At 45.0% G+C, this 16517-nt stretch overlaps 1 protein-coding gene across 1 annotated transcript; it reads left to right on the top strand.

The window, feature by feature from the left end:
• Positions 1-12458: 12458 nt before the first annotated feature.
• On the top strand, positions 12459-13659 carry LOC146870354 (uncharacterized). Its single transcript, XM_085642887.1, has 2 exons — positions 12459-12599; positions 13018-13659. Exons 1-2 carry the CDS (start codon positions 12459-12461, stop codon positions 13657-13659), a joined length of 783 nt encoding a protein of 260 aa, XP_085499013.1.
• Positions 13660-16517: the final 2858 nt, after the last annotated feature.

Raw genomic sequence — 16517 nt, 5'->3', positions numbered from 1 at the left:
TGTAATTATTGTTAACTTCAGGGATCACAGGGTGGTAAATCATATTAGAGACTGGTACTCAGGGGGCCACGAGGGAGGCATATCCACCCATGACTTAAGTTATTTCTACCCAAAGATTTTGGTAGGCAATGATGAGAGTTCAACACATTTAAAGACCCAGATAATGACAGGTCCTATGTTTAACATCCCAACCTCTAACCACTTTGCAACACTTTCTGGACTGGAGGGGGTTGATTGACTAATTACTCCCCCGATTAGTAATCCAACTGTTAAGGAGAAATTATCGATCGATGATATAGGATTAGTTTCCTGGAACGTAGCTGGCCTATCCTCCAAATTTGACAATTATGAGTGGAGGGAATATATAGCAAGGTTTCATGTTATTTGTCTTCAGGAAACATGGGTGGTCAATTACAACCCCTTCCAGATAGAAGGGTACAGGTGCTTTGTTGTTCCAGTACAAAAATCAATTTCGGGTAGAGCCAGAGGAGGATTAGTTACTTATGTGGATTTGAAATTGGAAGGCATGTGGACTAACTTGAATTGGAATTCCTACTACTTCCAAGGTCTGAGACTCAAAATAAATAAAATGTGCATTATTATAGTTAATTTTTATAATGCCATAGTCTCGAGCAAGGAAGGCTCCATACTACTTGACTTAAATAGTCATCTGACTGGTGTAATGGAGCAGTGTAAATCCACAGTGGCCCCTCGTATAATCCTAGTGGGTGATTTAAATTGTCACTTATGCTTAAATTTAAAATACTGCATGGGTGATTGGTCTGGGTGTACCATATCAAAAGGTTTGCACTTTGAACACACTAAGGAGGGGAGGGAGTTAGAAAAAGTAATGAAAGCTCACTCATTAAAACACACACTTGATTTGGTGTGTGTGGTAGAAGGAACTGGCGCCCCAATAACTTTTAAAGGGAGGGGATGTAGCTCAATTATAGATTTCATATTAGTTTCAAATATACTCTGGCAGTGGATAAAAGAGACCACTATTGACTGGAGTATATTTAGTGATCATAATCCACTCACGCTTTGGATTAGAAATCAGTCCGCCCCCAAAGAAAGAAGAAGTTTACAGAAAGGTAGTTCTGAGAAAGTAACGGATCAGGGGAGGCGTTTAAGGTGGTCCCGTATTGATGGAGATGCCTTTTATGAAACCCTAATTATGGATGGGAGAAAAGAGTTTGAAATCTGTAGTGATCCCCTAGTAGAGGGTTTGGCCGTGACTAAAGCATTCGAGTCAATGGCCAACCACATAGATAGGCTACTAAAATCCACCCGACCATGGAAACACAATAATGTGCCTAGATGGTTCAATAAAGATTGTTCACGAGCACAGAAGGACTTAAAAAAAAGCCTGAAATTGAGACCAAGAGACAAACCACGAATAGCCCAGTGTAGGATTGCTTATAAAAAAGCTATAAAATGCAGGAGATTTACCTTACAATCCCAAACGTGGGAAACCTTAAGGGAAGCTGCGGAAAAGAGGGATCTAGGTATCTTCTGGAAAATTATAAATAACCCATGTTTCCAGGATATCGCAGCGCCGGTAATTGGCACATCCATTCTCCCCGAGCATTGGTTCAATCATTTCAAAAGCTTATACAATTTTTCAGCTGTAAACTCCTCGGCTGAAGAGGAATTGTGCCCATGGAGGGCAGTGATTTAATTCACTATTGGGGAAGTTAAAGCAGGAATTCTGGGGCTAACACAAAATAAGGCACCCGGTCCAGATGGTATACCACCTGATCTTTTCTTACAAAAGGTAGAATTCTGGGCCCCAATTCTGACACGTGTAATTAACATAGCTATTGCAGTTGGCATGCCACACTCTTGGTCTACAGCAATTATAGTGCCTATTTTTAAAAAAGGTAAAAAAGATGACCCGCAGTGCTATCGTCCCATATCACTGATTGATGTGACAGCAAAAGTTTTAGGTAGAATGATTTTAAATCGTCTATTGGACTGGGCCGAGGAACACCATATAATCTCAGATTTCCAATATGGCTTCAGGACTGGCAGATCAACCACGGACCAATGCCTGAATCTTTATTTACTGGTGGCAAAATATACTATAGCCAGTGAACAATCAATATATCTGGGGTTAATGGATCTCTCGGCCGCATTCGATCGTATAAACAGAGAAAAGTTATGGGCTCTTATGACCAGATTGGGAGTAGACCCAGAACTAATAAATATTTTGAGAGCACTCCACTGGAAAACTTTTGCCAAGGTACGGTTTAATTTGGCTGGGGACACAACAGGATCCTTTCGTTGTACAAGTGGAGTAAGACAGGGCTGTATATTGGCCCCGTTCCTATTTTCCCTGTACATTAACGAACTGGAACAGACATTGTGTACGTTGAATGCAGACACCCCAATGGTGGGTCGTCGCCCTATTCCAGTACTGTTGTACGCAGATGATGCGGTCCTTCTGGCACGAACGCCGAAAAGCCTGCAGTGTCTAATAGACGGTTTTGTTGATTTTATGGATACTTAAGATCTGTCAGCAAATCTAACAAAGTCCTATGTCTTGCTAGCGGGAGCTAAACCCTGTAAAAAGTTTACCTACCGAATAGGTACACACATATTAGAACAAGTGAAAACTTTTTCCTACCTGGGTCTTTTATTTGATGGGCTTTTAAATTTTAAACTTTTAACTGAAGAACGGAGCATAAAACTTATCTCGTCATCAGGGGCAATAATGAGTTATGGACGAAGGCTGGGTCGGTGGTCACCGGAGCAGGTTATGCATCTTTATGGCTCTATCTGCTGCGCCAAAGTAATGTATGGAGCAGAAGTATGGGGCTCTGCTGGGACACGACAAATACAGGTCGAGGAAAATAATTTTTTGCGCAAGATACTTAAAATTCATCAGAGCTCGCCGGCTTACATCACCCATGCCGAACTAGGGAGACCATACATTGAGGACCTGATCAAGGCCAGACCTGTTTTGGCTTGGATTAGGACCTGGTCCAATACTGATGCAGAATTAGGAAGGGAAATTATTAGAGATTGCATCACCAGGGACAGAGGAATGTGTATCCCGTGGCTCAGATATGTAAAAACATCTTTGGAAGGAATAGAATGCACAGACCTCTTTACAAATCCGACTACAGTAATACCCCAAGATAAGAACAGAATTAAGGACTTGCTCCTGACAAAAGCTGAAGAGCATAGAGCCGATACTGAAGGTAGAAAGCTCTTAGCCTGTGCCTACAGTATGACCAAGACAGTAGTTGGCATGGACCTTATCTCAGCTTAATACATAACGTACAGAACAAGTTCCTGTTCACTCGTTTTAGGCTCAACCTTATTCATCATCTTCTAGCGGACCCTTTGGGATATACCGCTACAGTTGAGCAGAAAGGTACTTGCGGCTGCGATAATAAATCTCCACAGGACACCCTTCATTTTGTATTGTTATGCCCTTTTTATTCTTTTCCCAGGCGTCGTTACCTAGTAAGACTATTAAAAAATGGTAAATTCAGACAAGCGAAGGCTGCTTTATTATATTTACAAAGGGCTGAAGATTCATTGACCTTGGCATGTATAACAAGTTTTTTAACAGTTGCATTTAAAATAAGAAACACCAGGGGACAGCCAGGGTCAAATTATGGCTGAAGTTATTAAATTATATCGTTTTACTCTGTAAATGATTTTAACTGAACTCAGACAATATTGTGCTGTATGCTTTTATATGGTATTTAATTACCTGTCTTAAGATATGGCACTAGCACTTTAGGAATTGTTGTTTATCTTTACCCATTAATAATTGAACACGCAGGATGGAATGTAGTAGTCTTTGTTTAACTGATAATGACTTGTGGCTTTTAGCATTTTATGTATTGAGCACCTTATGGTTTGTGAAGATATTATAAATGTATTTCAAATTGTCAGTTTTTTTTATCTGGATGAACTAAAAATGAATATGTCGTTGTATATATATTTTTAAAATTTGTGTGGCTTTTATGGTGACTTGAATTGCACCGAATAAAGCTGATTTGAATGTCTCCATTTACGTTCAGCCTTTCTAGCTGCTTGTTTGTCGATTTTTAGAGCTGGAGTAAACCAAGGTGAGGATTTGTGAAGACCACGTACTCATTTCTTTGGGGCAATTTTATCCAAGGCCTGGCAGATTGTGGCATCTAATAAAGTGGCTGCATCATTGGGAAGGTTGGTATTTGGCATCGAAGGAGTGATAAAATATGCAGAAAAAGATCAATATTTTTCCACGGTCTACACCATGTTTGTTCTGCTACAGAATTTGTATGGCATGAGGATGTGGTTAAAATATTACATTTAAGTAGGTAGTGGTCAGTCCACAGGGCAGGCATGGGTAAGTCGACTGTTATGTTGTGAGAATTTGTAAATAAAAGGTCTAATATATGACCAGCTATATGTGTAGGACCTTTCACTATTTGTGAGAGCCCTAGGGTACTAAGACTGGAAATAAGATCATTTGAATGCGAATCGGTGAAGAGGTCAATATGGTAATTAAAATGACCCAACAAAAGAAAGTTATCGCTTGTTAGCACGTGGGGAGCAATTATCTCCATAAGGCGACTGGAAAATTGGACTTTGCTGCCTGGAGGACGATAGAGTATGGCCACTTTCCAAGATCCCTTAGTTAAGTTATTAATTTTAAAAATGCAAATTTCTACCCAGTCTGTACTGAGGGAATTAATAATGGTAAGTTTGATATTTGCTCTAAAAGCGATAGCTAGTCCACCGCCTCTCTTGTCCTTTCTATCCACATTAATCAATTGATAATCCAGTGGAAAGGTGTGAGAAAGTGTCTCTGTATATACTGTTCCCTAATAGGTACAGGGTGTACAGAGTCCACAGTCCCCCAGGGTTTGACAGAGGTTAAAGTTAGGTATAACCTTACTCTCTGAAGTGGTAGCTTGGTCGAGCAGTAAGGCAGTACCAGAGGACAGTGTAAAGCATTTGTTGTACACACTCAGTCAGCAAATGGTTTCACACACTCAATAACTGAACTCTAGGCCAATGGTTTATATATAAAAAATATATGCTTGTTTTATTTTAGAACCAACACTTGGGGTTAAAATATACTTTCTCAACAGTAGATGTGTCATATAAATACTTTTGCAATATGCAATAGATTTTAGTAAACAGTTACAAGAGGTTGCAGTAGGCAACTCTATTTTTAAACACAACAATACATTGAGCTCAATGGTAAATTCAAGTTATTTGCCACAGATTACTTTTTAGATTACTTTTGGAATTCCAGGACTGGATCCAAGATTCAGTCCTGGGTCAGTTCTCAGAATCAAGTGATGAAAATCGACTTAAGTACTGTAATGATTTAGCTATTTTAAAAGTTGACACTTAGAAAATATTTCAGAGAAAACAATCAATGATTCCCTATGGAAGAAAATGCAGGTTACAGGCACAGTATGTTCTCGTTACTTTTGTAATCCAGTACTGGGTGCCTAGACTCAGTACTGGGATCTTTATCCAAAACAGGTAAGCAATTACGTTTTCAGATATTATACGATTTTTGAAGAATATTTAAAGATTGCAGAAATCGACACTTAGAAGAAATTTCACAGAAAAACAGTCAATGGTTTCCTATGGAAGAAAATTGAGTTAAGGGTAAGTACAGTTGTAGAGATTTTTCAGAGTCAGTGCTGGGCATCAAGATCCAGCACTGGGAGTTCACCTAGGAACAGGTGAATAAATTCGTTTTTGTCACTCGGCTGATTTTTGGTGAATATTTGAAGATTTGAAAAGTCCACACTTAGAAGAAATTTCAGGAAAAAGCCAGTCAATGTTACCCTATGAGGAAAATAGAGTTTGCGGTTTAAGGGTAAGTACTCGACTGGCAGAGTTGAGGTTCTGGGCACAGACTCAGGGGTCTCCCAGGGTCAGGTAGGTAGAGTTGGTTCACCCTTAGCGGCTCTAGGGCGGCCGGGTGCAGAGAGAGTTAGGCCCAATGTTATCCTATGAGGGATAGGGGGGCTTGTTTGGTGGCTGCTGACTGGCAAGCCACGCGGCTGTGGGAGCTGGGCTCCTGGTCACTTAATCAGGGCAAGTGGGGAAGTAGGAAGGAGTAGAGTTTTCACTGCCAGGGCCACTCGGGCGGCTGGGTGCAGAGTGCTTTTGAGCCTTCGGGCGCTCAATGGATGTCAAAGGGAAATCTCCGGTTAGGAAAAAGACTGCAAGCTCGGGGACGAGGACTCTTCAGGTGCCACCACCACTTCGAGAGGTAGGTTGGGTAGTTGGAGGATAGGTAGGTACCCCGGGGTTGGACACAGGGGGCCGTGGGGCGCTGCGTGCAGGGGTGCCTTTAGGTGTCGGGAAATCTTACCCTCAGTTGATCGCGGTTGGTGGGGTACCTGGTTCTGAGGCTACAGGCTTCTTCAGGAATGTCGAGGAAGGTCCTTGGGTGCCGGACTCGGGGTCACAGTCGCCGTGGGGTCGTCCTCAGGGTCTTTGTTCACTCTGGCACTGGCCAGGCTCGGCTGGTGCAGAGTGTGCTGGGTTCGCGGTTCCGGGCTGCTGCCAGGGGTTAGAGATAGGTTTCGAGTAGAGCCTCTACTCATGGGAGTCCCAGGGGCTTAGAGCCAAAAGGTAGCCAGGTCCTCCGGGGTTGGTGAGGTTGCTGGCCACGAGAGATGCCGCACTGGAGCAGGAGCAGGTTCGAGGGTCGACAGGCCGGTAGGGCTGGGGCCAAAGCAGTTGGTCTTCCTCTTTTTAGCAGCTGCAGGGCAGGTCTTTGTTCTTCTTGCTCTTCTTGTAGTTTCGAATCTGGGATCTGGGGAAGGAAGGTTCAGGGTGCCCCTAAATACTAGATTTAGGGGCGTTACAGGTAGGTGAAGGGCAGGGGCCAATGGGTCCCTGTCCTGGGGTGGGTACACCCCCTATCCTGCCTCTCTCCTGTGGGAGGGGGACAGGAGCCTAGTCCTGATTGGGCAGGGCTTCCCATCTTCAAGATGGCGAGAGCCCGGAGATGTGCTTCACCTCGCCTCCCCCACCTGAGGGGTGGGGTTGGCAGGCTGGCACATCCCCTGTCCTTATTTGGGGTTTCCAGCCAGGCTTCCCGCCAGAGTGGGGGGTTGCAGTGGCCTGGGGAAGCTCACAGAGGCGGAATGCCTTTGAAGCTTCCCCCTGCCCATCCTGGGGGAGGAGATTTAGCACCTCGCCCAGGATGTGCATTGTTGTAGACCCAGGAGAGCAGGGGCTCTCCTACCCAGGGGTCCAGCAACATGTCTGCTGTGTGGCAGCCTAGGCAGCCTCAGAACAGACGTGGATTGTAGGTTTAGGTTTTAGGGGGCCTCTCTAAGATGCCCTCTGTGGTGCTTTGTACATTGAATCACACACTGGCATCAGTGTGGATTTAATGTGCTGAGCAGTTTGATACCAAACTTCTCAGTCTTCAGTGCTGCCATTATGGTGCTGTGGAGTTCGTGTTTGACAAGCTCCCAGCACCATATACTCTTAGCTGGCAGCACTGCACTTACAGGACCCAGGAATGGACCTGGGTACTGTAGGGGCACAGGGCTCCTGCCTCTGTGTCCACACCACTGTCATAGGGCACCCAGCTAGAGGGGTGGCTGATGTATGCCAGGGCAGTGTAGGTTGTGGGCATGGCACACAGGGATGTGTGCCATGTCGACTCTCTGTTTTGTCTTGTATCCAGACACTCAGCCTGCAAGAGCAGTGTGTGTGTGTTAGGGTACAGGGCCTCTAAGGGTGGCACAATGAATGCTGCAGCCCTTAGAGGCCTTCCCTGGTCACAAGGCCCTAGGTACCTAGGGTACCATTTACCAGGGGCTGACATGTGGCCAGGGTTTGCCAATTTGGGTTTTGGCTGTTAGACAGTTTTTAGGGAAGGAACACAGGCCCTGGGCACCTGATTGGCAGGAGCCCAGGGCACAACAAGGAAAAGTGCATCAGCTATTATGCAAAAAAAGGGGGGGTTACTGCAACAGAAACCCACTTTCTTACAAAAGGCTAAAGAAATATCTATCATTGAGGACTCTTGGAACCAGGTCTCTGTTATAAAGATGTCTGGCTTCTCAAAGTCAAGCAGAGACCATACTTCTAAGGCATGTTTGGGGAGAGATCGAGTGTTACAGTATAACCCTGTTATATTTAGGGTTAGGCTTAGGGTCAGTAGTGACTAGCCGTTTTTGACTTGTTGAGATGTGGGGTATGTTATCGTGAGGAAGCTTAGTGTTATATTCAGGGCGAGAGAAATTGTTCAGAGAATGAAGCTGCTTACTTGTGTATCTAATGGTGTCCATCGGTATGGTGATTACCAAAAGTAAGCAGATGGAGAGAATGAGCTGTGAGATGTAACGGGCAAGTAGATAAAGTGACCATCAGAAAGATCCTTACCACAGGTTAGTAACTTTTTCTTCTGATGGATACTTCTACCAGCAGATTCTTTACCTATAGAATATATTACAGAGCAGTACCCAACCTAGGAGGACTGATGGATGGATGGTTATATCAGGAAATCCTGCAAGACAGATTTGGCTAAGTGATTGTCTATACGCATCTCGGAATCCAGGCAGCAATGCTTATGTGCTACACTGCAAATCTCTGCAATTGTGACTCCTCTTGCAAGAGCATAAGTGGTGGATTTGGCCCTGGTGGATAGGCCTTAATTCCTTCTGGTGGCTCATTCTTGTCCAAGGTCGAGGTCTTAATGTAGAGGACAATCCACTTCGACATGGTCCTTTTTTGAACCACTGCAGTAACCCACAAACAGCTGGTCATCTAGTCTGCAGCTCACTCACCCATTTGGCCGAGGTGATGGCCACCATCAACACAGTCTTCAGTCTTTAACATCCTTAAGGGACAACTAAGGAGGGGCTCAAATGGGGGTTGGAGAACACATATTCATCAGCCCCTTCAGAAAATGCACCACAATGGGGGATTTGATCCGACAGAGGGAAACTGGCAATGGAGTGACAATCACACAACTCTTTGGGCAAAGGAAAGTACGAATTGCATGAAAAAGAAATAATTGGCCAGCTAGGGGTCTACGCTGCTGTTTGTGCACCAGTCTATCATAGGGAGCAGATATGGTGGAGGGGAAGACGTGCTGACAGAATGACATCAACAACCTCTGTTGGCAGCAACTCAGATGTCCCCACTCAAACTGCTGTAGATGGCGCCCTTGGAGATTAGGCTGTAGCACCAACCCCTCCTACTGGTAGAAAGGGCCTGTCTTTATGTCAGCTTGAACGGGGAACATGTGGAGAAACGATGGTCTGCGTACCACACCTTCCTTGGCCAATCTGGGGAAATGAGAATGATTTGATACCGGTCTTGCCGAATCTTCCTAAGAACCAGAGGAATCAAAGGTGCAGGGGGGAAATGCATAGTGGAGCTGAATGGCCCACCTCAACTGGAACTCATCCCCCAAGGATGGAGGGCACAGAATTGCTGGCATTCAACAGTCTCCGATGAGGTGAACAAACCTGGCTGAGGAATACCCCACTAGGAGAAGACATCCTGGCTTATCACTGTTCTAGATGCCACTGATCAGCAAGTTAACGCCGGCTCATGCTGTTGCCTCGGACATTCAGAGACCCTGCTAGGGTGACTGATGGAGGTCCAGATCCCTTGATTGTGTGCCCAAGACTACAGTCGAAACACTTCCAGGCAAAGGAGGTGATACTCTACTCTCTCCTTGCTTGTTGACGTAGCATATCGCAGTTGTGTTGTCTGTCAAGATCTGGACCGAACGACACTGGATGGAGAAGTGTAGGACCCCTGATCTTCAGAACCTCCATGTGAGCTCCTCACCTGTAGGCGGAAGCATCCGTCACTACTGTAGTCACGATCCGGGCAGGAAAGTAAGCTATCCTGCAGCTTAAGTTCGCCTCGCTTACCTACCAAGCCACGTCTGTCTGAGCACTGAGAGAGTTCACAATGGAGTCTGCTAGATTTCCTCGTACAGTAGTCACGGTCTGTGGAGAGAACACTGCAAGGAATTCTTGTGCCAACGTATATGTGTGGCTAGGAAGCCAGCAGACTGATGAATCGTAGAACCGTTAGGACTGGGACTTACCATCCTTTCATGAAGGCTTGCATCTCCTTTATGCCAGCAATCCCCTGAGGTGTGGTTAAGGCATGTAGAAGAGTGGAGTCCAGTACTGACCCCAAGACCTGGAGTAATTGGGAGGGCCCCTAGATGAGATTTGACCTTCTTGATTGAAAACCCAGGTGGAAAACTTAATGTCAGGTTGCATGACACGAGCTCTAGCGATTTAGCTTTGATCAGCCAGTTGTCTAGGAATGGGATAATGGGGATACTCAACCATCTGAGATGGGCCACTACCATCACCTTGTAGAAGACTCGAGGCGCTGATGGTGAGCTCAAGCTAAGTACTGCAAATTGGTAGCCCGTTGAACACATGACAAAGTGCAAATATGGTTAGACTGTTAGATTGGGATGTGGAAGTACACATCCTGCAAGTCCAGGGACACAATTCAGTCTCCAGTTTCCAAAGCAAATAACAATTGGCTAGGGTAAGCATTTTGAACTTTTCCTTTTTAAGGAATAGGTTCAACATCCTTACAACATGGTACATGTTACACATGGTACACGATAAGGATGCAGACCGTCATCTTCCTCGAATACAAGAAAATAATGTGAGTAACATCCTTAACCTTTTTTCCTGCTCCAGCACTAACTCCACGGCTCCTTTCTGAAGGAGTGCTACCATCTCTTGCTGTAGGATGGTCAGGTGGTCTGGAGGGGGAGCGGAGGCAGAGGTCATAGAATGGGGGGATGTGGTGGGGAAGCCTGAAGGTAGGGAAAGGTGCAGACTCTTTCTACTATATGAAGAACCCACTAGTCTGAAGTAATGGCTTTCCAGAGTGGCAGAAAGGAGGGTAGTCGTCCTGCCACAGGCTCCAGGTGTATCTGAGGAAGATACTAAGATTGTTTTCTTGAGTGATGGGTGGGGTTGTAGGGGAGGAAAGAGGAGGATCATGAAGAGGCTTGCTGAAGGGATCCCCGCCCCTCACCTCTGCCTCTAACCTTGTTTGTGTGGACCAAAGGGTCTAGGGCTTTTGTGAGTGCAGCTGGAAGGGTTGTCTCTGATTAAAGGAAAGGCCCCTGGAAAACCTTCAAAAGCACTAAATTTGCAAGTAGTCTCTTTTGAGTTGAGGCTGTTGGAGACCAAGAGATCAGGTTTTTGCCTTAAACCTTTCTAGGGCTGCATACACCTTCCTCCTGAATGAACAGATGCCATCAAATGGTAGGTCCATGAGGTTGGCATTCACATCATTCAAAAGGCCAAAAGTTCGAGTCAGGCATGGCATCTGATGGAAATCTAGGTACTCATCGCTCTTGCCATGGAGATAGTGGTATCAAGGACCAACTTGATGATGTGCATCTAAGCATACTGTCCATCCTGTAGCACCTCCTGGAAACGTGTCCGGATGACTTCTGAAACATACAGAGTGATCAGATTGGCGACCTCCCATAGAGGGTGTAAAGTGCTAAAAGGAAATTGGCATTCAACGATTTGAGAGCCATGTTTCCAGCTGAGCAAGATCTTCTTCCCCCATGCCTCTAGTTATTTGAATACCCATGCCGAGTGAGTAGTAGGTAGGGATACCAAACATCACCATGCAAAATCCTGGCCTTAAAAGTGACAGGTCTGGCCGCAAACTTCTGGCATTAAATTTGACAGGTCTAGTCTTAAATTTGACAAGTCTGGCAGGAAACTCCTGGCATTAAATTAGACAGGGCTGGCCGCAAACTGCTGGCCTTAAAAACTCTGGTTTTAAAAGGGGTGACATGTAGGGCTAGTCCTAAAAGTGGCATGTCTGGCTGCAAAACATGGATAGTTGTGTATATGTTTAAAAGTCTGCAGAAAAGTGCGTGCATGTAGGAGGGAAATGTCTGGGCCTGTTTTAAAACTGTGGGGGTTGCAGACAGCTGGTGGGTGAACAGCTGCGGAGCAGTCCTGAGGTCACGTGATCTTGTTGTGTTGTAGAGGTGTACGCCTCTTTTAGGGGTTGTGGTTTCTTAGAATACATGTAAGCATGTGGCAAGAGCCGTGGACAGCAAGCAGACGTTTGAATACGCCAAGGGACACACAGCCAAAATGAAGAGATACAACCCGTTCGTGAAAAGTGCCAGGGTGGATGGCTCCCAGACCCTTATCAATAGATATTACCGCAGCCTAGCACCTCTGGTAATGGACGAGAATGCTCAACAAGAAACACCTCGGGATATGGGTTGCGACGTTACTGGTTTTGGCACCGGTCTGTGTAGGCCTATGGAGGAACTTGGGCTCAAGGATTACGGATGCCGGATGGTCCCGGTTAAGTGCGACAGCAGCGAAAGTGAGGGCTCGGGTAGTGACAGTGTGCTTGCCGGCCTCAGTTCAGTGGACATGGAGGAAGATGAAGAAGTTGTAGCACCTCCTAACACACCCGTCTATGAAGACATGGACCTTCAGGAGAATACGGCTGCTGAGAAGGCCGATCTGCAACAGCCTGGGACAAGCGTCGAAGATGTTGGGGCCTCGCAGGACGTTAACGACTCGCAAGATTTCAGAGCCGCCGCAGAGGGCTGTGATAATGCGGAGGTTAGTAGGAAAATGTTATGAACAGGTAGTTACAAAAACGATGTATTTTATTTCTTCAACTAACGTATTGTCATTCTGTCTTCTTTTGACCCTAGAGAGCAAAACCCGCTGGATGCACCTACTTCATAATGCACTATGGTAAAGAGGCTGTAACACCTCCTAACACGCCCGTCTATGAAGACATGGACCTTCAGGAGAATACGGCTGCAGAGAAGGAAGGTCTGCAACAGCCTGGGACAAGCGTCGAAGATGATGGGGCATCGCAGGACATTAGCGACTCACAAGATTTCAGAGCCGCCGCAGAGGGCTGTGAAAATGCAGAGGTTAGTATGAAAATGTTATGAGCAGATAGTTACAAAAATGATGTATTTTATTTCTTCAACTAACGTATTGTCATTCTCTCGTATTTTGAACCTAGAGAGAAACCCCAAAAAGGCCGGCTACAGAGTGTAGGCATGTGTCAGGGTGGCGACCTGCAAAAGCGAACAATGTAATTTTCAATTGTCTGTGGTGTTCAAAACAAGCTGAAAGTTCCGCATGTCAAAACCGTGAGGGCTGCGATAAGTGTGTATGCGGCTCCGACGCGTGTGATAAGGAAGAGCCAGGATTGCCCGACAACGTCCGACAGGCAGTTAAGGCTTTCGCCGCGTCTGTGGTACTAAATTGTGTCAAACGGGACTATTACAGCCTTTGTCAAGGTCATCAAATCAAAGATCCTCAGCAGGCGGCGCACGAATGCTTGTGTGAATCATACAGATCAAGAACAATACGATATATTTGTACTTTGCTAGACCCTTACAAGGTATATAAACTGCTAAGGGTTGTGTATGGTTTGTACAATGAAAAGAAAGATGTCCACCCCGATATGTTGATGATCTTGATGGGGGCAGTCAATGAGATCAGATACGCCTTAGACCCTAGCTCAAAACTAACCGCTATGCAGGGAATGGACACTGCTTTCAATAGAAGGATGATAGAAAGACTCATAGCAAGGCATATGTGTAATGTGTATAAAAAAAATAGACAAGTATGGTCTTTGGCCCCCCGAAGACTGTTTTAAGCAGGTTCTTATGTAACGTTACATGATAGCGTGTATTTAGAACAAACTAGTAGAATGTTAAATCCAAAAGGGTGATGCTGTGTTAAGTCGTACTATACAGAATGTGAAAATATATGAAACCCATGTCTATGATTTTGCTACTATTCTTTATTTTTTAAATAAAATGTTCTTACACAAAACAAGCGTCATTCATTGCATTGTGTAACGGCTGATAACATGCAGGGGGGCGTGTTAAGAAAACTTTATTACGATACTAGGGGAGTTGGCAGCTTGGGGAGCGCCGAAGCTCTATATAGAAGGGCTGTTGTCTGGAGTGGGGCATCCAACATGAAACTTCCTCTCTGGCAGTGTCAAGTCCAGTAGCTGAGGATAGACGTGAACGCTTGTAGGGAGGGTCTCCTCACGCACCATAAAGGTAAAGATACAGAAGGTCTGACTTGGAGCTGAAGAGGTGAAGGATCTTCTGCTGGTAACTCTGCTTTTAATCAGCCTCTGAGTCACCTTCTAGCACCTTTTCTGAGGTGGAGGGGAGTGGGGCAAAAGTCTTGGACATTGGAGGTGGTGCCGCCAATAGATCCAAGCGCAGTTCCAGTGAACGTTGTTTTGGGAGCGGCTCCAACCATGATGTAGATGAAAGAATTGTATACCTGTGCACTGGACTTAAGACAGGAGTTCGCATTGCGGGTCGCAGACCCAGCGACTTCGGAATAAACATGGGGAGGCTGAACAGTGTTCCAGCTCCGAGAGGTGCAACAGAAGGGTGCAAGGCCCTAGCTAAGATGACAAACTTTGCATTAAAGAACGCCATTGGGTCGAACCTGGCTCCGGAAACTCAGAGAAAGTAGGATGCAATCCAGTAATAAAAGATGGTGCACACGGATCCGTAGCCACCAGTGGAGCTGGATCAAAGTTAAAGTCCAGCTGCGGAACGGGTTTGGAGATGGCAGGATCTGGGTCAGATATATCCACCACAACTAGCTCCAGCTCAGAGGATGAAGTTCCTATGGGAGACCTGGGTCGTCAAACAAGTTACTTAGCTTCAGTAACACCTAATCTGGTAGAGACTATCTTGGCTCACTCACAGCAGAAGGACGATTTGCAGCCTCTCAATCGGGAATTCAAAGTTAACTCCCATGAGAGATTGTACAAGACAGGAAACCCTTCTTTGACGTTTGTATCAACAAGACCTGTGGTGAGGGGGTGAGAAATGAGCAAAGTCTTTGCAGATCTAAATTAATGATTTTAATGTAAAATACCCCAAGGAAACACCCCAGAAAATAAAACGCTTGACATAGGAATGAAAACAAGGAATACCATCTTTGCCTGTTTCAGACCCTCTGGATCAAAGGTCAATAATATGCCCAGCAAATCATGCGAGTGGAGGTGGCAGTAATATGAAATAAGGATTGTGTCCATAGGCAACCATACAGTGCCAATAAAGAGAGACTTATTTTTGTCTTGATAAAGATGGGATATCAATAGGACCACCGAAACACGTCAACGCTTCTTTCAATACAATCCGTGGTATTAGCTCATCCTATAGACAATAATAATAAGATTTTCTCTAGGATTTGCAATTGAATTGCTTAGACCGGATGTGTTTATAAATGACAAAATGTATTGCCTGTACTTGTCTCTCTGTTGAATGTTTGTTGGCACATACTAGGTATCAAATCTTTTTGTAATCATTCCTATGTTAAAGTATTTTATTTTATGTATGCAACAAAGTATTTTAATGGTATATGAATTGGATGTCATTTTCAGTGTAACCAATTTTACAAAAATATATATTTTTTTAACTATATCAAGTGTCGATTTTTAATAAAGCAATTTATTTTATAATATACATCTTTCAGTTGTGTAGGGGTATCTTTAACCTTGTATGACTTAACATATGGGCTACAACCCTTTGCGCTGGGAATCATGAGACCCAGTACTAGTACATATTTCCGCCAAGGGATTTTCATTTCTACTTGACAGAGACTATATCTAGCCACAGATCTTTTACCTTTGAATTTCCCCAGGTGTCAGATTGGATCTGAAAGATTTTTCATGAGCAGTACTCCTGCGTTCTGGTAGGTGGTGTTGATTGGCTCCACACCTGTCGCTAGCGTTGTCCGCGCTGGAAGCGAAGTTGTGATACCTATATAAGCACCACCCAGGCGCACTTCCGTAATTTTCTCTTCACAACTTTCCACGCCTTAAGAACACTGACCACTGGTGTGTCAAACTATGGTCCTGAAAGAAGTCATCCCCGTCCATAGAAATTGGTTCGCGGGGAGGATGGGTGGGTCGGTAATTCATCTGCAGCTAGTTAAAGTCTCTACCAGATAAGGCATTACCGAAGGTAAGTAACTAGTTCAGCTGATAGAGAATTCTAGCCGCAGATGCCTTACCTTTAAATAGATACCCAAGCAATACCATGCCTGGAGGACGGTCAGCAAACCAATTTCAAACAAGGAAGTCCTGTTGGACCGAACAGGTAAAGTGCCCATCCCTGTAGACCTGAATGTCCAGACAGTAATGTTTGGTGAACGTGTGCAGTGAAGACCACGTTGATTCCTGGGATCATCCAGGACCGGAACTCCGCGTGTTAACGCAGAGGTCGAAGATTTAGCTCTGGTGGAATGAGTCTGCAAACCTTCAAGAGGTTGGTTGTTGGCCAGTGCGTAGCAGGTTTTGATGCAGAGTACGACCCAATGAGAGATGATTCAAATCTGCATCGCCCAACCTTTCTTCGCACCCACATACCCACTAAGAGTTGGTCGTCCACTCGGAACTCATGTGTATGGTCAAGGTAGAACAACTATGCGCTTTTTGGGTCCAGGCATTCCTCTTCTTTAGAGAGATGTGGAGGT

This window comes from Triturus cristatus, chromosome 1_1 (genome assembly GCF_964204655.1).
Source record: "Triturus cristatus chromosome 1_1, aTriCri1.1, whole genome shotgun sequence".
Taxonomy (NCBI): Eukaryota; Metazoa; Chordata; class Amphibia; order Caudata; family Salamandridae; genus Triturus; species Triturus cristatus.
The sequence above is the reverse complement of the archived record's forward strand: the minus strand, read 5'-3'. Positions and strand labels throughout refer to the sequence as shown.

What these genes read in the sequence shown, in the direction of transcription:
- LOC146870354 (XM_085642887.1), top strand. Translation starts at nt 12,459, where the DNA reads ATGGACCTTCAGGAGAATACGGCTGCTGAGAAGGCCGATCTGCAACAG. An exon ending in AGGGCTGTGATAATGCGGAG is followed by an intron (nt 12,600 to 13,017) that starts GTTAGTAGGAAA and finishes TTTTGAACCTAG; the next exon opens with AGAGAAACCCCAAAAAGGCC.